The sequence below is a fragment of the Enhydra lutris genome, unplaced genomic scaffold (genome assembly GCF_002288905.1).
Source record: "Enhydra lutris kenyoni isolate GAN:26980312 unplaced genomic scaffold, ASM228890v2 scaffoldscaffold97, whole genome shotgun sequence".
NCBI lineage: Eukaryota > Metazoa > Chordata > Mammalia > Carnivora > Mustelidae > Enhydra > Enhydra lutris.
The window spans coordinates 1,710,646-1,734,552 of NW_019154181.1; the positions used below are offsets into that span (position 1 = coordinate 1,710,646).

A 23,907-nucleotide genomic window follows, 5' to 3' on the forward strand; every position below is an offset into this window, starting at 1 on the left:
CTGTAGTTTGCCTTAGGGAGTCTCGATGAGCAGACATAGTCAATTTTTTTTCCTGTGGGGGTGAAACCCATGTAACATACAGTTAACCAGTTTAAGACAAACAGTTCAGTGGTATTTAATACGTGCACGTGCAGTGTTGTACAGCTGCCCCCTGTCTAGTTCCAACGCTTTGTTGTCACTCCAGGAGCACACCCTGTACTTGTTAAGTCATCACTCCCCATTCCTGCCTCCCGCCCAGTTCCCTGGCAGCCACTTGTGTGCTCTCTGGCTCTGGATTTGCCTGCGCGGGACACTTCCCATACGGGGGATCATGCAATATTCAGCCTTTTGTGTTCAGCTTCATTCACTTAGCTTAATGCCTTTGAGGCTTATCAACATGGTGGCAGGGGTCAGGACCTCATTCCTTTTGACGGCTGAATAATATTCCAGTATATGTATGTACCACTGTTTATCCACTCATGTACTGATGAACATTTGGGTCGTGTTGTGAACAGTGCACTTTGCACATTCATGTACAGGTTTCTAAACAGACTTATGCTCTTATTGTGGATGTATCTTTCATTTCTTAGACATATACTATGATTAGAATTACTTGATTACATGGTAATTCTGCATTTAATATTTTAAGAAACTGCCAAACTGTTTTTCAGGGTGGCTGTAGCATTTACATTCCAACCAGGAGTGTATAAGATTTTCAACTTCTTCACATCCTTACTGACATTTATTTTTTTATTATAGCCATTCTGGTGGTTTTAAAGTGGTATCCCCTTGTGGTTTTGCTTTGTATTCCCCTAAAGACTAATGATGTTGAGCATCTTTTCATGTGTTTATCGGCCATTTGTATGTCTTCTTTGTGTGTTTTTTAAAAATTTTTATTTATTTAAGTAATCTCTGCACCCATCGTGGGGCTCGAACTCACGACCCTGAGATCAAGAGCCGTGGGTAGATGTTCAGATTCTTTGCCCATTTTTTCATTGGGCTGTTTGTCTTTTTTATTCAGTTGTAGGAGTTCTTTATATATACTGGACACTAGTCTTACCAGATACATGATTTGCAAATATTTCCCACCGTTCTGTGGTTGGTCTTTTCACTTTCTTGACAGATACTGTCCTTTGATGCACTAAAGGTTTTAACTTCGAGGAAGTCCAGTTTATCTGTTTTTTTTTTTTTTTCCTTTTGTTACTCTTGCTTTTGCTCTAAGAAAACACCATCAAATCCAAAGTCCTTAAGATTGACCTCTGTGTTTTCTTCTGAGAGTCTGACAGTTTTTGCTCATACTTAGCTTGACCCGTTGGGAGTTAATTTTTGTATATGGTGTGAGGCAGGGGTCTACTTCGTTCTTTAGCCTGTGATATCTAGTGGTTCTTGTTGAAAAGACTATTTCGCCATTGAATGGCCTTGTTTAAAAAAAAAATGGCCATAGATGTTTGTGTTTATTTCTGGTCCGTCCGTTCCATTCCATTGGTCTGCATATCTGTCCTCCGATAGTTAGCCTTGGCCCTGAGTGGTGAGAAAGAAAAAGAAAGTATTTTTGAAAGAGCCGCAGTCTGTTTGTTCTCTTTAAAGTTACACACGAGAAACATACAAACTATAAAAAGTTCGGAAAACAATATAGGGTGGAATTTAACGGAGTAGGATTCCCGATAGAGAAAGGATCGGAGAACAACAGTAAGTGTGTTGATGGGGCAGGAAAATGGGATCTGGCCAGAAAGAAGCACCAGAGAATGAGACTTGGGTACGTGGGAGAGCATGGTCCAGAGAACTATCCACATGAAGGAACCTACAGTTTTGGAAAATGGAGCAGTTGGCGTAGACTTTTATAGACTGATGATTGCATCTTGTGAGTTTCTAGGACGCGTCCGGTCCACGGTACCAGGCTCCTTGTTTGTTCACATATGGGAGGCACCCGTTGGCCAGCTGAGTCTGGGCTACGGCCCCCCCGGCACTGGTCCAGAGACCAGGCTCGAGCAGCCCCAGCCATGGCCCCTTTCTGTAGGCTTCTGCCTCTGTGCGAGGCTGCCTTCCACTCGAAAAGTCCCATTTGAGGCTTCCCTGTTGGAAAGGATTGAACTCTCAGGGTCGAACTCTCCCTCATACCTAATTTGTGGTTCAGCAAGGAAGGAAAATGGTTCTTTGTTTTTGATGGCAAGTTGGCAGTGATAACGGCAGACATTATAGATTTAAGATTCTTTGTCCTTTATTCATAAATATAAATTAAAACAGGCTATCAGAACTGAGCTACTGTATGGGAGTCAGTGTTCGAAAGGACTTTCGTTCTCTTTGCCTTCTGCCACGTACTTGCTTTAGTAGGACATACTGTCCTGAATGGAAGATGCTGCCCGTGGAGGTTGGCGTTACTCTGGTCGTCAGGAGAGAAGACGACACTACAGGTGATAGTATGACACAGCGCCTTCATGTCACTTAGTGATCTTGTTCTGCAAGAGTGACGCTCACGTCTTCCGATTTGACACCTCACACTCTGTTTCTCTTGAGTCGTCTGTGGCATTTCCATGCTTTCTGCCAGAGCTGGAAGGAAAGTCTAGATAACTGGACGCTCAGGGCCTGGCGGCTTTGCTGCTCTCTTCTGGGAGCTTGGCAGTTTCTCCTGCCCTCAGTTGCACGGTGGTGCGCGTGTCTGGGCATTGATTAAGTACAGTGCAGTGTTTTTAAAAAATGACTATGTATCCCAGCGACAATCCTAGAAATCGCTGGTCTGCACCAGGATTTAAAAAAAAAAAAAAAGATTTATTTATTTATTTGAGAGGGAGAGAGAGCACATAAGTCAGGGGGCAGGGACAGGATGGGGAAGGGTTAGAGGGGCTCAGTCCCAAGACCTGGAGATCACAAACTGAGCTGAAAGCAGATGTTGAACCTGCCGAGCCACCCAGGTGCCCCCCCGCAGCAGGATTTTTAAAGGAAATGATGAGGGGCGCCTGGGTGGCTCAGTCGGTTGGGCGGGTGCCTTCAGCTTAGGTCATGATCCCAGGGTCTTGGGATCGAGGCCCACATTGGGCTCTCTGCTCAGTGGAGAGCCTGCTTCTTCCTCTCCCTCTGTCTGCCGCTCTGCCTACTTGTGTTCTATCTCTCTGTCAAATAATTAAATAAAATCTTAAAAAAAATTAAAAAAAAAATAAAAGAAATGATGAAGAGGGGGCTACAATTATATTTCTGTGGTGTATGTAGAGATCCCATCCCATTAATTTTTTTAAATAGGAGCTTCTAGAGTTATCTTGTTTCTTTCTTTCTTTTTTTTTTTTTTTAAAGATTTTGTTTATTTGTCAGAGAGAGAAAGAGAGCATACAAGGAGGCAGAATGGCAGGCAGAGGTGGAGAGAGAAGCAGACTCCCTGCCGAGTAAGGAACCCGACGTGGGGCTCGATCCCAGGACCCTGGTATCATGATCCGAGCTGAAGGCAGTGGCTCAACCGACTGAGCCACCCAGGCGTCCCGAGTTATTTTGTTTCTGATTCTTGAGTTGCTTTTGTTTTTTTTCCCCTCTGCATTCTTCTAAATGTCTTCGTATCAAGCCACTGTCCGCACAGAAACGAGAGACGGCGGGGACTGAGAAAGCAGGGACAAGAGTAGGGGTGTACAGCAAGGGAGCATGGTGTGTAAGGCAGTTTGATACTTTGTGATTCCATGGTGGCCCTGCAGGGGACGATTACTGGAGTTTGGAAGCTGGGCTTCCACGACATGTGGTGTGTTTCCCCCTCTGGGACGGTTAAGAGTTGTCTTCTAACAAATGAAAAATGAAACTTCCCATTGACAGTGGCAGTGTAGGGACACGTGTAATAATTCTGACAACAGTGGTAAAGCCCTGGCTTCCCTGAACCCCCAGCCTGGTCCTGGGCCCCTCTGCAGGGGTAACCCTTGTTTTTAGCTTGCTTTGTGTCCTTTGTCTTCTCAGACCTTTCTCTTTGTATTTGCTTCCTTGTCTATATGGTTATAGATGTTGATGACTTTTTTTTTTTTTTTTAAGGTAAGCTCTGTCCCCAGTGTGGGGCTCGAAGTTATGACCCTGAGATCAGGAGTCAAGTGCTCTACCCACTGAGCCAGCCAGGTGCCTTGATTTGTGGGTTTTTTTTTTTTTTTTTTTTTTTTTTTAAAAACAGTTGCCATAGTGTTTGCCTTTCTGCAGCTTCTTTTCTTTGCTGTGCTGGTATGTGGAGGTCTTTCCATGTGAAGATATGTAGGTTTCTTGCTTTGTTTCTAATTGCTGCATACCGGTCCTCCGTTTAGATCAGTGATGTCCAGTAGAACTTTCTGTGATCATGAAAATGCTGTAGCATCTGTCTAGTATGGTAGCCACTTGTCACCTGTGGCTAGTGTGAATGGAGAGCCAAATCATCTTTAAGTTTAATTAAGTTTAAATAGCTATGTGTTTAAATGTTTAAAGCACAAGTTTAAATAAGCCACAATTTTTTCAACCATTTTCCTCCCCCTTTTTTTTTTTAAAGATTTTATTTATTTATTTGACAGAGAGAGAGAGATCACAAGTAGGCAGAGAGGCAGGCGGGGGCGGGGTGGGGAAGCAGACCCCCCACTGATCAGGGAGCCTGATTTGGGGCTGGATCCCAGGACCCTGGGATCATGACCTGAGCCGAAGGCAGAGGCTTAACCCACTGAGCCACCCAGGAACCCCTCAAGCATTTTCCTCTTGATTGGATATTAGGTTGTTTTAATTTTTCACTCTCTTTTAAAAATTTGTTTATTTGAGAGAGAGAGAGAGAGAGAGAGAGAGAAAACACAAGTGTGGGGAGAGCCAGAAGGAGAAGCAGGCTCCCCACTGAGCAGGGAGCCCAACACGGGGCTCAGTCCCAGGACTCCAGGATCATGACCTTAGCCACCTGAGCCACACAGGCGCCCCATAATTTTTCGCTCTATTAAGTGAAATACTGTATTCTAAAAATTTATCTTAAGGAGCACCTGACTGGCTCATTGGATAGAGCGTATAACCTTTTTTTTTTTTTTTTAAGATTTTATTTATTTATTTGACAGAGATCACAAGTAGGCAGAGAGGCAGGCAGAGAGAGAGGGGGAAGCAGGCTCCTTGCTGAGCAGAGAGCCCGATGTGGGGCTCGATCCCAGGACCCTGAGATCATGACCTGAGCTGAAGGCAGAGGCTTTAACCCACTGAGTCATCCAGGCGCCCCTAGAGCATATAACTCTTGATCTCGGGTTGTGAGTTCAAGCCTCATGTTAGGTGTAGAGATTACTTAAAAGAAATTATCGTAAATAGAAATGCATTGAAAATTCTTGTACTTACCTCTCTGATTACTTATGCAAGTGTTTTTCTGAAAAAATACTAGGAGATGGAATTGCTTGATTGAAAAGTATGTGTTTTTAATACTTTAAAAGATATTGCCAAAATGGCAATTTTCTGAAAATCTAGTATTTTAACAAATGCGAGAATTGTAGTTCTCCAAAGGGGCTGTAGGAATGTATAGTCCCGCTCACAGTATACAGGATACTGTCTATTTCCCTGTGCTCTTCATTTTGCAAATTGAAAGGCCGAAACAATACTATGGTATTTGAATTTTGAATTTGAATTTTTTCCTTTCTCAATTTCTAGTATGATCGAGCATCTCGTGTGTGTTTTTTTGAGGGGCAGGCAGGAATTTCCCCCCATCTAAAGTCATGTTTCATTTTTCTGCCCATCATGGTTTTGAAATTGCAGCATGATGTGTAGGTCTTGTTTTCATTCATCTCAGGAGTTACTCACTGGGGCCCTTTCATTCCCTGGGCGGTTTTTGGTTTTTTCCCCCTATAATTTGAGTGTCTCATCCCTTCTGTTTTCTCATCTTTCCTTTTGGAACTGTTAGATGTTGAACATTTTTTTTTTTAAAGAGTTTATTTATTTATTTGACAGAGAGAGAGAGATCACAAGTAGGCAGAGAGGCAGGCAGAGAGAGAGAGAGGGAAGCGGGCTCCCCGCTGAGCAGAGAGCCTGATGCGTGGCTCGATCCCAGGACACTGGGATCATGACCTGATCCAAAGGCAGAGGCTTAACCCACTGAGCCACCCAGGCACCCTCTTTCTTTCTTTCAAGACTTTTTTTTTTAAGATTTATTTATTTATTTTTAGAGACAGAGCATGGTGGGAGGGGCAGAGGGAGAAGGAGAGAGAAACTCAAGCAGACTCTGTGCTCAGTGCAGAGGCAATGCGGATCTCGATCTCACAACCTGAGCTGAAACCAAGTCGAACACTCAACCGACAGCAGCACCCAGACCCCGCAAAGAGTCCTTTCTTTTAAAGCCTCTTTTTATTTGCTTTATTAACTGTTTCCTTCATTGTTACTTCTTCTCTTGACTGGGTTTGGTGCTGTTTGGTGATATTTGGTGAGATAAGTCCGTAAAACAGTTTAGAAAGACTTCCAGCAAAAATAGGAAAAGCGCCTAAATGGAAATATGTTTTGCTACTTTATTCCCTGATAGCCCTGGATGTATTAGGTTCTCCCATAAAGACGTCCAATCCATGTGGCTATGCCGGATGCACCTGTATTAGATGTATACGTCCATTTGATGTACCCACTGCTTCGATGAATCAGTTTTTTGTTCATTTACTAAGTATTATTTAGTACTTCCCATGTGCAAGGCATTGTACGAGGTGCTGAAGGTTATTAATGCTTACATGGAAAATCATTGATCTAGCCTAATTGTGAGAAAAAAAGCAGCCAGGATATATTGAAGGAAATCTTATAATTTAGTGACGTGTTTAAATTTTAAGAACATAATCGGAAAATATGGCCAGGACGAAGTCAGAAACACCCCACTGCACAGCTTAAAAAGTGTTCCGTCTTCTCAATTCTTAGAAGTTGCTAATGGTATATCTTTGGTTATGATCGTCACTAGCACAGATCACTTCAAATGTTCAACAGTGAAAGACTCCAAAGTAGATTGGTATTTTAGTTATCTTCTTAAGGGTTCTTCATACCTGATTAAAACCCCACCTTTGCGATTATCCTTTAACAAATTGGTTTCTTCAATATGCCGTGACTGAGACCCAGTACTCCTTTGTATGGACGGCACTGATTTGGAATTGGACAGTTACTTTGGATTCACTTTGGATGGGTACCATCCTGGCACTGGGAAATCCCATGCAACGGGTTCACGAGAGCACCTCCTGTTGACTTGATCAAAATGTCTTTATGCCATCATCATCAGCATTTGCTGATATAGATACGAGCTAATCGGCAACGAGCCCTACTCTTTTTGTCTTCAGTCTGTGCGGCTCATACCCTGATAATACTTTTTCCTAGGTAGGGGTTTCTTTGTTTTCCGAAGGGGAAATTTACTTTGAACTTTTTCTCTTTTTGGAAAACTTTCAAGTGGCCAGATGACATTTTTGAGTCTTGGAATGTTCCTTTTTATGGACTGTCGGATGTTGGTAGCCTCATGGAGACATGGGAGTAATCCCTGACCTCTTGTCTGTCACAGATCCCGGATTACAGGAATGCGGTGATTGTGGCCAAATCTCCAGCCTCGGCCAAGAGGTAGGTGGGAGCTCATGGCTACCCCTCGGGTCCGCGTGGAGAATCACATCCCCGATTGGATCCCAAACACTCTGGATTCTACCTCAGTGGTTCCCAGTGGTGTCTCTTGTTTTTATTCTATGGGCTGATAGTTTAAAAGATCGTCTCCTGACTCCATTTTAAAAATGATGATTAATTTTCCTCTTTTTTTTTTTCCCAATCCCAATCTGTGCCCACCTATCAAAGACACCCAGGTGTCGGGAAGCCTGACCTAGTGCTTCTCTCATTTCCAGATTGGCGGTCACCTTCAGTTCCAGGGTGTTTAAAACCCATGATATTTACAGTACCAGTGAATATACTGTGTAGTTGTTTTTTGCCTTTTATTACAAGAACTCAGTAATTCATTAACAGAATTGTAGCCAGCCGAGAGGCCACTTATTGGTATGTGTTAAAAAGTGACATTTTACAGAACAAAAACACCCTGAGGCATACAGATAGGGCAGTGCTGAGAGTTACAGGTAACCTGGAGTGACCGATGAATCAGTAAGACAATATTTAAAGTGGTTAGGGATTGATAGGATTTCATTTACTCACGTTTTCTGGAGAAGCCACTTTGTTGGGAAGGGAGAGAGCAAAAGCAAATGTAGGAAGAAAGTCTTTTTCCTAAAAAAGCTCCCCTCTTTTTTTCTTTTTTTTTTTTTAGACAGGGAGAGGTTGTTGTGGGGGAGAGAGAAAGAGACTTGTAAGCAGGGTTCATACCCAGCACAAAGCCTGACCCGGGACTTGATCTCATGATCCTGCGATCATGACCTGAGCTGAAATCCAGAGTCAGATGCTTAATGGACTGAGCCACCCAGGCGCCCCTAAAAATGCTCTTAAAATCATGTCCCACGATTGAATGCCTTTGCTCGCTGGATCCCTGTGCAGCCCTGCAGAGCATAAGCAAACATAGAAACAACCATCCTAGGCCCCACGGGCTGTTAATATTGAAGGATGAGGGAGAGCTTGCAGACAGTAAGCCAGTGACTTAAAAGATATTATAATACGTAGTTTTCCGTTATAAATGATGAAGGACATTTAGGAGATTAAATAAATTAGGCCAGCATTTGAGATAAAGACATGAAGTTGCCATGTCCAGTACAGCCGAGGCTGTGCCCACACCACACGTCCTTCGAGAAGCTCAGTCTCTGGAGTTTTGTATCATCCATTTGATGAAGTCGTCATAATCCATGACTCGTTTTAGAATCTAAAACTTCCAGACGCTTCTCTGGGCATTGTGTTGGGTCAATTTTTTTTTTTAAGATTTTATTTATTTATTAGACAGAGAGAGATCACAAGTAGGCAGAGAGGCAGGCAGAGAGAGAGGGGGAAGCAGGCTCCCCGCTAAGCAGAGAGCCTAATGTGGGGCTCCATCCCAGGACCCTGAGATCATGACCTTGAGCCGAAGGCAGAGGCTTAACCCACTGAGCCACCCAGGCGCCCCATGCTGGATCAGTTTTAATGTAGTAATTTGTTTTTCTCTGATATACGTGCTTTCAGTTGCCGTTAAGGTGAAAATCACAGAAGGTATAATTAATCATTTTAAAGTCTGCAGTCCGTGGGCAGTTAGTGCCTTCACAATGTTCTGCAGGCACAGCCTCTCTCAGGTTTCAGAGCTGTTTCATCACTCCAGAGGAACACTCCATACCCATGAAGAAATCACTGTCCGTGACCCTCTCTCCCCCAGCCCCTGGCAACCACGAATCTGCTGTCTGTCTCCGTGGATTTGCCTGTCCTGGATGTTTCATATAAATGAAGCCACGTAACACATGGCCTTTTGGGTGTGGTTTCTTTCATGTAGCCTCCTGCTTTCCAGGTTCGTCCACACTGTAGTGTGTATCAGTCAGTCATTTCATTTTTACAGCTGAAAAATCCCCACAGTCGGGATAGACCACACTGTTTATCCGTTCATGTATTGAAGGACATTTGGGTTGTCCCCACCTTTTGACTGTTACAAAGAATACTGCTGTACATTTATGTACAAGTTGCTGTGTCAATGTATGTTTTCATTTCTTGTCAAAGTCAGTGTACCAAGGGTCGCAAGTGCTCGGTATATGGTAATTCTATGCTTACATTTTGGAGGGACTGCTGAACTACAGCGGGTACCATTTCACATTCTCTCCAGGGATGTACAAGGGTTCCATCCTTACCAACATGTATTTTCGGTTTTATTATTATTATTGTTGTTGTTATGGCCATCGCAGTCGGTGTGCAGTGGTCCGTCACCGTGGTTTTGATTTGCGCTTCTCTAACAATGAAGGATGTTGAGCGTCTTTCCGTGTGCTCATTAACCATTGGTATATCTTTGGAGAAATGTCTGTTCAAGTCTTTCGCACTTTTTTTAACGGGGTTGTTTGCCTTTTTGTGGTTGAGTTATAGGAGTTCTTTGTGTATCCTGGGTACTAGGCCCTTATTGGATAGAGGATTTGCAAATATTTTACCCCATTCTGTAGGTTATCTTTTTTTTTTTTAATTTTTTTTTTTATTTGACAGAGACCTCAAGTAGGCGGAGAGGCAGACAGAGAGAGAGAGAGAGAGAGAGAGAGGAGGAAGCAGGCTCCCCACTGAGCAGAGCCCAGTGGGCTTGATGTGGGGCTTGATCCCAGAACCCTGGGATCATTACCTGTATGGTGGTGGTGGTGGTTGTTGTTGTTTAATTTTAGTTATTTGTTAGAGAGAGCGTGAGAGAGCACAAGCAGGGGGAGCGGCAGGCAGAGGGAGAAGCAGGCTCCCTGCTCAGTGGGACTCAATCCTAGGACCCTGGGATCATGACCTGACCCAAAGGCAGATGCTTAACCATCTGAGCCACCCAGGTGTCCCTCTTTTACCTGTCTTGACAATGTCCTTCGACACACAAAAGTTTTTAATTTTTATGAAGTCTGGGTTAGCTATGTTACTGCTTTTGCTCTGACATCATATTTAAGAAGCCATTGCTAAATCCAAGGTTATTAAGTTTTGCCCCTGCGTTTTCTCCCAGTGGTTTAGTTTTAGCTGTTATGTTTAGGTGGTTGATCCATGTTGAGTTCATTTTTATATATGGAGGGAGGTGTCGGGTCCCAGCTTCTTTGTTTCCCACGTGAATATCTGGCCATCCAACACCATTCGTTGAAAAGACTGTGCTTTAGCCCCCTCGAATGGCTTTGGTATTTTCGTCCCAAGTCAGTTGGCCATCGATGTTTGTGTTTATTTCCAGACTCTCAGATCTGTTCTGTTGTCTGAATGTCAATACTACAGTTTTGATTACTGTAGCTTTGTAGTAAGAATCAGATCAGAACACCCACAAGTAGGTGGACGTGGGAGTACCACTCCCTGTGAATCCTCTGCTGACACCAAGTGGCCTTGTCACCACGGGGCTGGTGAGAGTCCTGACTCCACGAGGCCTCCCTTGACACCACCTCAGAGGGGAGAGGGAAAGGCACCTTTTACTGCTGAGTGGGGTTGGAAGTCCAGGGTTCACTCTGCACTGACTGTGGGGGGTGGGGGATCATTACTGCTCGGTAGGGATGAAAGTCCCAGCTCTCTACTTGGCATTCTCTTAAACTGCCCCTTTGGAGGGTTTGGGTCTCATCATTATAGCCTGGCAAGGGAGGAAGGGTAGACCCCCTGCTTGACCTTTGCTGTGTCAGCAGTGGTGTAGCTGATTTCTGTGGCGGTTGGCTGGAGAAGGGCAGTCAGTGTGTTAGAGTTTTCTGACTTGGGAGGCTGCCCCATCTCAGCGGAAACAGAAGTAGCTTCAGTAACAGAAGTAGCCACAGGGCATTTTGATACATTTTTCCCACTAAATACCCAAAGAATATGATGAATTTTCTTTGGTCTCGCCCCTATGGATAGGCTTCTCATAACTTCCATAATACTCACTTGACATCTAATTCCGTTTGTTGATGAGATTGTATCACTATGGTAGCCTTTGGCTCAGTTTATTTGGCTTTTATTAGCACAGTTGACTCTTGAGCAACACGGGTTTTAGGGCACCACCCCCCCATGCTTCAAAAATCCACACATCACTTTTCACTGCCCCAGAACTTAATCAGTAATACTGAGAGCATAAATAGTCGATTAATGTCTATTTTGTCGTTTGTATTGTATACTGTATTCTTACTGCAAGTAAGGCAGAGAAAAAAAATGTTATTAAGAAAATCATAAGACAAAATAAACTTACAGTATCGTACCGTATTTATATATGTAAAAAAACCCACCTATAAGTGGACCCACGCAGTTCAAACCTATGTTATTCAAGGGTCAACTGTACTACAGTGTTTGTCATTTTTTTAAAAGATTTTATTTGTTTATTTGGTGGTGGGGAGCACAGAGGGAGAGTAAAAGGGAGAAGCAGACTCCCCACTGAACAAGGGGCCTGACATGGGGGTCGATCCTGGGACCACGAGATCATGACGTGAGCCGAAGGCAGAGGCTTAACCGACTGAGCCACCCAGGCGCCCCCAGTGTTTGGCATCTAGCCATTTGTGTCAGGTTTGATGAGGCCTGAGAAGATCCCTCAGGAAGGTTATGTGTAGTGTCCAGTGTTTTCGCTACTATTGTGGACAGAGTGTGTGTGTGTCCCCCCAAAATTCATCTTGAAATCCTAACCCCCAGTATGATGAGATTAGGAGGTGAGGCCTTTGGGAGATGATTAGGTCATGAAGGTGGAGCCCTCATGTCTGGGATTAGTGGTCTTGTGGGGAGAGTGAGACGTTTGTCGTGGCTCTCTGCCGCATGAAGGTACCATGAGAGACGGGGGGCCGTCTGCAAACCAGGAAGCAGGCCCTCACCAGGCACCAGCTCTGCCATGCCCTCATGTGGGGCTGCCAGCCTCCAGAACTGTGAGGAATACATTTCTATGTCGAAGCACCCTTAGTCTGTGTTACTGTGTTAACAGCAGCTAGTATGAAGACCTCGACCTACCTCATCTGCTCTTCTCTGGCATTTATGATCTCTCACAGACGAGAGCGGTTGAAGAAAGTGATCCACGGTGATTCAGCTGCATGTTGTTTCTTGGAAGACAGTGGCAGCGCTCGTCACTTCTTGGGTGTTTTCCACACCTGTGATTAGGGATTTGGGTGTTGGCCAAGTAGGATTGAGACTGACTTGCCCATCCACTCAGGCATGTGTCAGTGCTGGTTAGACTTTGAGAAAGAATAACTTCTGGGAGTTAGATCTGGGAGAGCTAACACTGAAGTCAAAACTTACTATAATGCTAAAGCGACCTTGACTGGGCAGCGTTGGGGTAAAGAGAGAAAAATAGAATAGTGGAACAGAATCAAGTCCAGAAACAGACCTGTGCGTATCTAGAACGCTGGCTTCCAACAAAGCTGCAAAAGCATTACAGTGGAGAAAAAGGGGTCGCCCTTTTCCCGAATGGTGTTGAAATGATTGGATGGACAAAATAATGATTTCGAGTCATATTTTCCTTTTCACAAATGGTATTCGAATGATTCACGTACAAAATATGATTTTGAGTCATATTTTACATCATATGCAAAAATCAACTAAAAATCCTATAACTAAATGTGGAACCTAAAACTGTAAAACTTCTGAAGGAAACTGTGGGAGAAAAAATCTTTGTGACTTTGGTTGGACAAAAATTTTTTATCTTTGTGACTTTGGTTGGACAAAAATGTTTTATATTTTAATTTTTTTTTTAAAGATCTTATTTATTTGAGAGGGAGAGAGAGAAAGAATGAGAGGAGAGAGGTCAGTGGGAGAAGCAGACTCCTTGCTGAGCAGGGAGCTGGATGTGGGACTTGATCCCAGGCGTCCGGGATCATGACCTGAGCCGAAGGCAGCGGCTTTAACCCACTGAGCCACTCAGGCAGGTGCCCCATGAGAAAAAATTTATTAAATTAAACATCATCAAAAGTAAAACTACTCTTCGGAAGACATAACAGGAGAATGACAGAAGGCACAGATTGGGAGAAAGTATGTGTAAAGCATGTACCTGATAAAGAATTTATATTCAGGGCACTTGGCTGGCTCAGTGGGAAGAGTGTGCGACTCTTGATCTCAAGGCCATGAGTTCAAGCCCTATGTTGGGTGGAGAGATCACTTAAAAATTTAAATAAATAAACATAAAAAAAAACCCAACTTACATGCAGAAGATAGAAAGAATTCCCAAAAGTTAGTACAGAACTAACAACCTAACTAAAAAAATTGGCAAAAGATAAGCAAACCCTTTATCAAAGTATACATTCGAAGGGCAAATAAGCACATGAAAGGTGTTCAGCACCGTTTGCTATGAGGGAAATCCCAACGGCAAGCACAGCAAGGTACCACTAGGCACCATCAGAATGGAAAGCATTTGAAATCTGCCACACCACGTATCGGTGAGAACGTGGAGGCCCTGGGACCCTTGTGCCCTGCTCAGGCGGTTGTGAAATGGTATAACCACTTTGCAGAACAGTCTGGTTGTTTTTTGGAGAGTTAAATATATGCCTTACCTTATGATCCAGCCATGCTACTCCTAGGTCTTTAACCAAGAGAGAGGAAAGCGTGAGTCCATGCAAAAATCTGTACGTGAATGTTCAAAGCGGTTTTGCCATAGTTCAGAACTGGGAATAACTCAAAAACGTATCGCGTAAGTGAACAAGGTCTGGTAGACCCGAACCACGGACTGTTACTGTGTGAAGGGATGGCCTGTTGCTGTGCCATATAATGTGGTTGAATCTCCAAAATGTTATCCTTAGTGAGCGAAGTTAGACAAGAAACGACGACAGACTCCGATTCCACTTACAAGGTTCTAGAAGGGGTCAGACTCTGTGCCAGAAGGCAGATTATTGGTGGCGAGGTGCTGGAAGGAGTTCCTAAAGGGCACAAGGACGTGTCTGGCATCTGTAGATCTTTTCATTGTCTTTATCATGCTGATGGTTTGCACGGATGTGTGTGCACATCAGAGCTGATGAGATTGTACAGTTTAAATACATAGAGTTCGTTGGGTCTCACTTATATCTCAGTAAAACTTAAAAATTGACGCTTCCAACTTTGACGAGTATTTAATGCCCTTTGTCTCCTGTGGCTGGTTCTCACTATTCGGTGGGTGGCGAGGTGGATTAGCAGTTAGAATGGGGGAAGATTAGGCTTAGCCCAGTCAGCCAGCGCAGGTGCATCTAGCCCGCTGAGCGCCCACGGGGCCTGCCACTGCCCAGCCACTGCCATGCCCACAGCCATAGGGACATGCTCATCACTGGGGGTCCCCACGCTTTGTCCCCGATCCCAGGACTTGAAGATCATTTTCTCTTTTCGCGAATCCTCTTGGAAACTGCACTGGATGCCTGTTCTTGTATGTTCCACTCGTAAACATCAGAAAACGGAGGCTGTGTGCTCTCTGAACCGTGTCTCGTGCTCTCCCTCAGGGCGCAGTCTTTCGCGGAGCGCCTGCGACTGGGCATCGCGGTGATTCACGGAGAAGCTCAGGACGCCGAGTCCGACCTGGTGGATGGACGGCACTCCCCGCCCATGGTCAGGAGCGTGGCTGCCATCCACCCCAGCCTGGAGATCCCCAGTAAGTGTGCCAGCCCCTCTTTGTCACTTTCCTCTTTGCTTTCAGGGCTGCCTAAACGTATTGTCTTCCCACTGTGAATGGCCCCTTCTCTTGTTTTTTTAAGTTGGCAAAAACTGATTAATACCCCATCATTACAAGTGTATTTCTGATAGCCCTGTGGATCATAGAGCCTTCTAGAAGCAATTTGTGTGATCATAACAAGAACGAGGGAGAGGCTTAGTTCTGCCATTTCAGAGAATTTCATCTATTCACTCAGCAATAGATCCTTGAGGAGAGTTTAACACAAGCAAAAAATTGTGCATATTACCCACCAGTAGTGTTACTTTGAATACAGAATATGGGAAACGTCTAAATGGCTTCGTAGAGGGTAGGCCCTTGTAAGTTATCTTGTATCAGCACAACTAAATATGCAGCCCACTGAAATAGTTAAGCCTAGCTGGATACAAGAGAAAAATCTGGAATATATGGGAATTGGCAGAATACAAGAGTGTATCTCTGTGCTTGTGTGAGGTCCCAGAGGGAGTACAAAAGGTGCCAAGATGGTGACAGGGTGGGGCAGTTATGTGTGAATTTGTTTCTGTTTTAAGAAACTTCCTTCGTGCTTTACTAACATCTTTTCAATTAAAAAAAATTCTGCCTTTGCATCTGTTGGGGAAGAAAAACTTGTCCTCTGTCCTCTTTAGATTCAGACTTAGGGGCCTGCAAATCTCACAAAAGATAGATGAGCGCAAGAAAAGACAGGGTTTAGGATTGGGGGATCTTACCAGGGGAAGCTGGCAAACAGGTGACTTTTAGAAGAGATGGAGGGCCCTTAGCACAGAAAGGAGTTGGATGGTTTTGTGACTGTGTCTGTCTGGGTGTGTGCTGACTTCTCGTCTGGGTGGTAAGTTAGTCTTCCCTGGTTGTTCCTAGGAGGGGATTTATGACATTTGAATTCTTTCGAGTTCTTTTGGGGAGCTCTGCTTTTCAACCAGAAGGGGTTTCAGGAGCTCCTGTACCTTCAGCTAAGAATCATTTTCATGCCACTGTGGCATATTCTGCAGCCCTTTGGGTTCTTGCTTTGCCCAGGAGGTGGCTCATTTGCAAATAGAGAACACTTGAGAGAAGGAAAACTGTACTGGGGCTGCCGGGAGGAAGCTGAGGTTGGGGCCATGCCTGGGGATCTCGGTGGGCTGAGGTGGAGAGAGCCAGCATCCGGGGGTCGGTTGGATCAGGGAGCCAGGACCGCCTATAGGGGCAAGAGGGCAGCCTCTGGGGGCAAGGGCTGGGGCCTGTGTCCAGCCCCAGTGTGACCAGGAAGGACATTGCCCTGACTACTGGAAGGTCCTTGGGGACAAAGATGGGGGTGAGGCGGCAGGAGTCTGCTGGAGGGATGGGAGGGTTTTCAATGCCGCGTCTTTAACTTGCATTACAAAAGGCTGCAGAGTTCTCTGGAGCTGGCGCTGTGGGTATCTTCGGTGTCTTCGGAAGTCCAAGCCCGCGCTGGGTGTTAGATTGCAGGGAAGAGAGGCAAGAGACAGGGAGGGCGGATCTGGGAGGCTGATAGAGTTACACAGATGCACCACGGGAGGGCTTTGACCTCGGGCTGGGCTGGGCTGGGCTGTGCTGTCCTGTCCTGTCCAGTCTAGCGGCCCCCTGTCCACTGGAATGGGGCGAATGGGAACCAGGTGTGCAGGGAATGTGAAGGACACGCACTCTGGGTGTGAAAACCGTAGTGTGAAAGATCTTTATTAATCAGAGTCCCTTTTTATTGAGTCCCTGTTGAAATGATTAATTGACATATTGGATTAAATAAAATGTATTCTTAAAATTAGTTTCATCTATTTCTTTGTGCTTTTGTAATGTGGCTGCTAGAAAATTTAACATGATATCCATGGCTTCCATTTGTGACTTAGCGTATATCACTGCCCTGGGAGTCTAGCAGTGGGCTCACTGAACGGGAAGGCCTGTGCTCTCCCATTCCATCTTGGGAGCTGGCGCTCTCCCACTGTGCCGGGAGTTTAAAGGGGTGGGGGCACCTGGGTGGCTCAGTCGTTAGGCGTCTGCCTTCGGCTCAGGTCATGATCCGGGGGTCCTGGGATGGACCAGTGGGGAGTCTGCTTCTCCCTCGGCCCCTGACCCCGCTTGTGCTCTCTGTCTCAAATGAATAAGTAAATATCTTAAAAAAAAAAAAAAAAAAAACAAAAACGCGGAGAGAGAGCTGGGGCTGGAGCCAGGGTTAGGGATTTGCTAATTAGGCCCCACATTAGTGCGTGTACCACGCTGCAAGGCTGCTGGGCACTCAGGCCTATGGCTGGCCTTGCCTTCAGAGCCCACGTCTGCTCAGTGAGGGGCAGTGTCAGGCAGCCCTACAGGGCTCTACAGGGATGAGCCCATTCCCTGAGCTCCGGGCGGGGTGGGGGGGAAGCACATTCCCATTCAGCTTTGCAGTTACGTCAGGTATGTTCAGGAACGTTTCAGCAAGATGAACCAGCTCCTTTTAACTTCTGGGCTTTAGTTTTAAGTGCAGTCTTAGCCAGTCATTTCTGGGCTGGAGAGACGGAGCTACGCGTCCCCCATGTAAAAACAAGGGACTAGGGTTTTCTGACATTTCCTTTATGTTTCAGCTTGTTTCATCATGATTGTAATAATAACATTTCTGTGTTTACATTTTGACTCAAGCAGTGAACACTAGAGGACTTGGTGGAGAATATACCAGAATTTGTCCAACTTTTTTTGCACGTTTGCTGGCCTGGCCTTCTAGCCTTGTTTAAGTTGGTAGCAAGTAGATATATGCAAATAGACATCTGGAGGCAGTAGAAAGCGTTATTCCTCTGCCGCTTCACACGTATATTTTGAGATTGTGATGACATCAAAAGATTTTAATATTCAGCATTATATTTAAAAAATTAGTTTGTATTTTCTGGTTTCTTACAGAAGGAAAATGCCAACTAAAAAAGAAAACAGTACTTTTCCGGAATAGGAACACACTATATAAATTATTCAAAACAGAGTGAGTAAAGGAAGGAAACACTCATCAGTACTAAATCCAGACACACAGCATTTTTACCTTCTGCTGGGGCTCTTCCCATGGTTTCCTTCCTTGGGTTACGGAGCCGCGGTGCCAACAGGCACAGATTCCATAACACACCTTCTCCCAGGTGATTGAAAACTTGCTTGAACAGCAGTTTTAACGGCTGTCGAATATCCCATCTGCGGATGTGGCTGAAACCTAAGCTCAGTCAGGGTCTAGCAGGTGTGTGTTTTCACCTGCCTTTTTTTTTTTTTTCCTAAGATTTTATTTATTTTAGAGAGAGTGAGCAGTGGGGAGGAGCAGAGGGAGAGGGAGAGACTCTGCAGAACACCCCGCGCTGATCGCGGAGCCCCATGCGGGGCTTGATCTTATGACCCTGAGGTTATGACCCAAGCCAAAAGCAAGAGTCAGATGATTAGCCTGCTGAGCCACCCAGGTGCCCTGATGTTTGCGCCTGTCCTTTGCCAGTGTAATGTTTCAGTGGACGTGTGTGGGTAAACTCTTGCTCTGTACCTGGGCTTATGCATGAGATTTATGAATTCAAAGGTAAGACTGTTCATGCGGCTCTTTGTCAGGCCGATTCCCTAAAGGCTACACTGTTGTACTCTTTTTCCAGTCCTGGGGTCAGGTGCCTGGGAAAGGAAGTATGGAAAGTGTAAAAAATTCAGTTTTGGGATTTATCTTGCTTTGTTTGGTTTTACATTTCTGTTGTCCTTCCCCCCTCTTTCCCCCCCCCGCCCCGCCACCTAGGATCACATGACATTTAGTTGTCCTATGTCTTTAGCTTCCTTCAGTCCACAGCATTGGTTCTCAACTGGGGTGGGGGGGTGCCATGGATTTTGTCCCATTGAGCACACTTGGTTGGAGATGTCTGACATTTTTGGTGGTCATAATTGAGGGGGCCAAGGATGCCGTAAATATCCCGTAACACACGGGACAGCTCCCACCACAAAGAATTATCTGACCCTAAATGTGACTGGTGCCCAGGTTGAGAAGCTCTGATCTGGAGTGCTCCTGCTTTTTTCCTTTGGTGACACTGACTTTTCTTCCAGAACTGTAAGTGAGGGATGCCCGGGTGGCTCAGTTGGTTAAACATCTGCCTTCGGCTCAGGTCATGATCTCGGGATCCTGGGATTTGATTCCTGCATTGGGCTCCTTGCTCAGTGGGGAGTCTGCTTCTCCCTCTGCCCGCTGCTCCCCCTGCTTGTGCTCTCTCTCCCTGCCTGACAAATAAATAAATAAAATCTTTAAAAATAAGTAAAAAGTAAAAATTGAAGTGAAGCTCACATAACAGCTGTTTTAAAGTATACAGTTCACTGGCATTTAGTACATTTACAGTCCTGTGCAACCCCTGTATCTTTTAAGTTTCAAACATTTCATCACCCCAGGGAACACCCTTACACACTGAATGATCACACCCCACGCCCCTTGCCCCCACTAATCTGCTTTCTGTTCTTTTTTTTTTTTTTTTTTTTAAAGATTTTATTTATTCATTTGTCAGAGAGAGAGAGAGGGAGAGAGAGCGAGCACAGGCAGACAGAATGGCAGGCAGAGGCAGAGGGAGAAGCAGGCTCCCCGCTGAGCAAGGAGCCCGATGTGGGACTCGATCCCAGGACGCCGGGATCACGACCGGAGCCAAAGGCAGCTGCTTAACCAACTGAGCCACCCAGGCGTCCCGATCTGCTTTCTGTTCTTATGACTTTGCCTGTTCCAGACATTTCATATAAATGGAATCATCCAGACTGTCTTTGTTGTTCATTCATGTCTTTGTGTGTATCGGGACTTAATTTCTTTTGATGGCTGAGTAATATTCCATTGTGTGTGGATATGCCACAGCATGTTGTGCTTTCATCCGCTGATAGACACTGGAGTTGTTTCAACCTTTGGCTGTGAGGCTGTTACATTTTTGTTCACGTGCAGGTTTCTTCTGGACGTGATTTCATTTCTCCAGAGTCTATACCTAGGATTACAGTGGCTGGATCATATGGTAATTTTATGTTAACTTTTTGAGGAGCTACCCATCTATTTTCCATCGCAACTGTACCATTTGACATTCCTCCCAGCAAAGGTTAAAGGTTCTGATTTCTCCACATCCTTACCAACACTGTTTTCTGACTTTTTTTTGAAAGATCTTATTTACCTATTTGACAGAGAGAACAGAGTTCACAAGTAGCAGAGAGGCAGAGAGAGGGAGGGGAAGCAGTCTCCCTGCTAAGCAGAGAGCCCGATGCAGGGCTCGATCCCAGGACCTGAGATCCTGACCGAGCCGAAGGCAGAGGCTTTAACCCACTGAGCCACCCAGGCGCCCCAATGTTTTCTGATTTTGTTGATGATCATCTGCCTGGTGGGTTGAAGGGTACTTTGTTACAGTTTTTTCCTGCATTTCCCTAATGGCTCATGACGTTTCATCTTCTCATGTGCTTGTCCATTTGTGTATCTTCTTGGGAGAAATGTCTGTTCACATTTTTTGCTTATTATTGAATTGAGTTGTTTGTCCTTTTATAGTTGAGTTGTAGGAGTTCTTTACATATTCTGGACACTTGACTCTTTGTCGAAAATATGTATGTTTTCTCTCATTGTGTAGTTTGTCTTCACTTTCCTGATAATGTCCTTTGGTGCATGGAAGCTTTTAATTTTGATGAAATCCAGTTTATCTGTATTTCAGTCTATTGCTTGTCTTTTGGTGTCTTAGCTAAGAATCCTTTGCCAAATCCAAGGTCATGAGGATTTACTCCCATGTTTTCTACTTAGAGTTTTATAGCTTTAGCTCTTATTTTTAGGTCTTTGATCCATTTCGAGTTAATTTTTCAATATGGTGTGAGGTAAGAGTACAAGTTCATTCTTTTATATGTGGATATCCAGTTTTCCCAGCACCACTTGTCAAAAACTGTTTCCTTTCCCCATCGAATGGCCTTGACACTCTTGTCAAAAATCAATTCTAAGTGTCCCTCAGTGGTTGAACGGTTAAAGAAAATGTGTATATATACAGTAGAGTATTATTCAGCCATCAGAAGGAAATCCTGCCATTTATGGCAACATGGATGGACTCTGAGGATGTTGTGCTAAGTGAAATAAGTCAGAGAAGGACAGATACTGTATGGTGTCAATGACATGTAGAAGCTAAAGGAAAGGTTGAACTCACAGAAACAGACAATAGAGTGGTAGTTACGAGGTCCTGGGGGGTGATGGATGAAACAGAGTTATAAAATGAATAGCTTCTGGGGACTCTAACGTACAGCATAGTGACTGTAGTTAATAATACTACATTATTTACTTGAAAGTTACTAAGAGTAGCTTTTTTTCTTTTTAAAATTTTACTCATTTATTTGAGAGAGTGAGAGCACAAACTGGGGAGAGGCAGGCAGAGGGAGAAGCAGACTCCCTGCTTAGCAGGGAGCCTGTTGTGGGGCTTGATCCCAGGACCCCGAATCATGACCTGAACCGAAGGTAGATGCTTAACCGACGGAGCCACCCAGGTCCCTCTAAGAGAGTAGATCTTAAACATCCTCACCACACACACACAAAATTGTAATTATGTGAAGTGATGGGTATGTTAACTCATCTTATTGTGGTAATCATTTTGCAGTATGTACGTCTATCAAATCATTATGTTGTACACAGTGTTATATGTCAATGACATATCAAGAAAGCTGGGGGAAGAATAGATTGTAGATGTTTGGGTTTATTTGTGGACATTTGGTTCTGTTCCATTGATCTGCTTATCTCCATTCTTATGCAAGTACCACATTTGATTAATTGCTTTGTAATAAGTTCTGAAATAGAGAAGTGTGAGTCCTGCACCTTTATTCTTTCTTTTTAAAAGATTTTTCTGGCTACTTGGGGTCCCATTTATTTCGATATATTAGGATTTTGGGGTCAGGTAATTTCTGCCAGAAAAGCAGTTGGGATTCTGATAAGGATTGCATTGAATCTGTAGATCACTTTGGGGAGCATTGCCATCTTACCAGTATTAATGCTTTGATCCATGAACATGGGATGTCTTTCCATTTATCTATGTTTTCTTTAATTTCTCTCAGCAGTGTTTTATAGTTTCAGTGTACAGGTCTTTCACCTCTTTGGTTAAATTTATTTTTAGGGATTTTATTCTTTTTACTGCTTTTACAAGTGGAGTTGTTTTCCTAATTTCTCCTTCAGCTCATTCATCGCTCGTGTAGAAACAACTGATTTTTGTGTGTTACCTTGCAGCTCTGGTGAATTGGTGTGTTAGCTTTGGTAGTTCTTTGTGGATTCTTTGGTGTTTTTTATATGTAGGATCATGTCATTTGCTAGTAGAGATAGCTTTACTTCTTTCTGTCCCACCTGGATCCCTTTTATTTCTTTTTCTTGCCTAATTACCGTGGCTAGTGCGTCCAGTATCGTGTTGAGTAGCAGTGGTGAGAGCAGGCATCCCTGGCTTGTTCCTGATGTTAGGGGGAAATTTTCAGTCTTTCATTAAGTAGGATGTCAGCTGTGAGTTTTTCATAGTTGCCCTTCAGGTTGAGGAAGTTCCCATCTGTTTCTAGTTTCTGGCTCTTTTTATCATGAGACATTAACTTTTTAAAGGCTTTAATATAGAGATTTTTGTGTGTGTGTTTTATTCTGACCAGTGCTGATTCCTAAGGAAAAGCCCCCAATCACAGTTGTTGGCGATGTTGGAGGAAGGATCGCCATCATTGTGGTATGTAGATCTCTCTTCTTATTATTAATTGTTGTATTTGCCATTGTTATTCTTTTGAATTATTTGTTAATGGTGTGGGGATAGCTGTGTGGCCAGGTAAGTCTCCTTTAAGTTGGTACCTTGTGCTAAATGTTTACTTTGGTCCCCAAGCTGAAAATTGTTATCATTAGTTTATTAAGAAATTGTAACTAACTCCTTAGTTTTACTAAATGTTTGCAGCTGTTTGTCATACCACGGGAAATTTTTTTGCGATAAAGGTAGGGTGCAAAATTGGTAACTGTTTAAAACATACATTCTCTTGCCCTTCACAAAACCAGTGCACAGAAGGAGTACATTTAATGCCGATATCATTAAAACAACAATAATACGAACACGTGTGTGTACCCCATTGCTCCGCTTGGAAACAGAACGTAGTCCTGTCCCCATGAGGCCGCCTCGGCTCTTCCCTGGTCTTTCTTACCTCTCCTCCCCCCAGAGGTTGTCAGCAACCCGAAAGTCACCATGCATGCCCTTACTTGCTGTACATTCTGCCATGACCGTATGTATCCCTAAACGCTAGGTGGTTCTGTTTTTCATGTTCTTGCTGTTTGTATAATGAAGTCTTTGTGTACTTTATGACTTCCCTTCAGTGCTGGTTTGGGATTTCTCCATGTAGTAACATGTGGTTGCACATTGTGTTCTGTTTCTGGTACAACCGTGACATGGCGTACCGATCCGTTCTCCAGGCAATGAACATACAGCTTCTCTCTTTCCAGATAATACTGGCTCTGAACAGTCTTATGCCTGTTTTATGGACCATACATGTACAACTTTCTTGGGTTCCTGGGAGTGGGGCGGTTGGGTCAGAAGGCACACACATTTCCAACTTCCCTGACTGGTGCCAGCCTGTTTCCAGAGTGGTCGCTCCAGTTCACCAAGACTCCATGGTGGGGGCCCCTCGCTCTTCCCAGTGCTTGAGGTTTTGCTTGTGAATTTCTGAATCCACAAAGTCTTTTCTGAGTTCAGAGTCTCTGACGTCATCTTCTAGAATAATAGCTGCCCATGAATTTATTCGTTATTTAACAAAATCTGTCATAATAAGATGCTGTGAATTTAGTAATGCCTTTGCCCCCTTTCTACTGCATTTAAAAAAAAAAAACCCTTTTTATTTTGAAGTAATTTTGATTCATAGGAATCGTACAGACAAGTCTTAAGTTCCTTGATCCAGCTTCC

General features: G+C 44.2%; 1 protein-coding gene across 3 annotated transcripts in view; it reads left to right on the forward strand.

Annotated features, from left to right (window-relative positions):
• The window catches only part of LOC111139252 (phosphoribosyl pyrophosphate synthetase associated protein 2), a 49,010-nt gene that overhangs the window by 17,275 nt on the left and 7,828 nt on the right, over positions 1-23,907 (forward strand). For all 3 annotated transcript variants that reach the window (XM_022491473.1, XM_022491472.1, XM_022491471.1), the window contains 3 exons: positions 7,436-7,491; positions 14,856-15,004; positions 22,625-22,695. In XM_022491473.1, the coding sequence (XP_022347181.1) occupies positions 7,436-7,491; positions 14,856-15,004; positions 22,625-22,695 (276 nt within the window). The remainder of the gene's footprint in view (positions 1-7,435; positions 7,492-14,855; positions 15,005-22,624; positions 22,696-23,907) is intronic.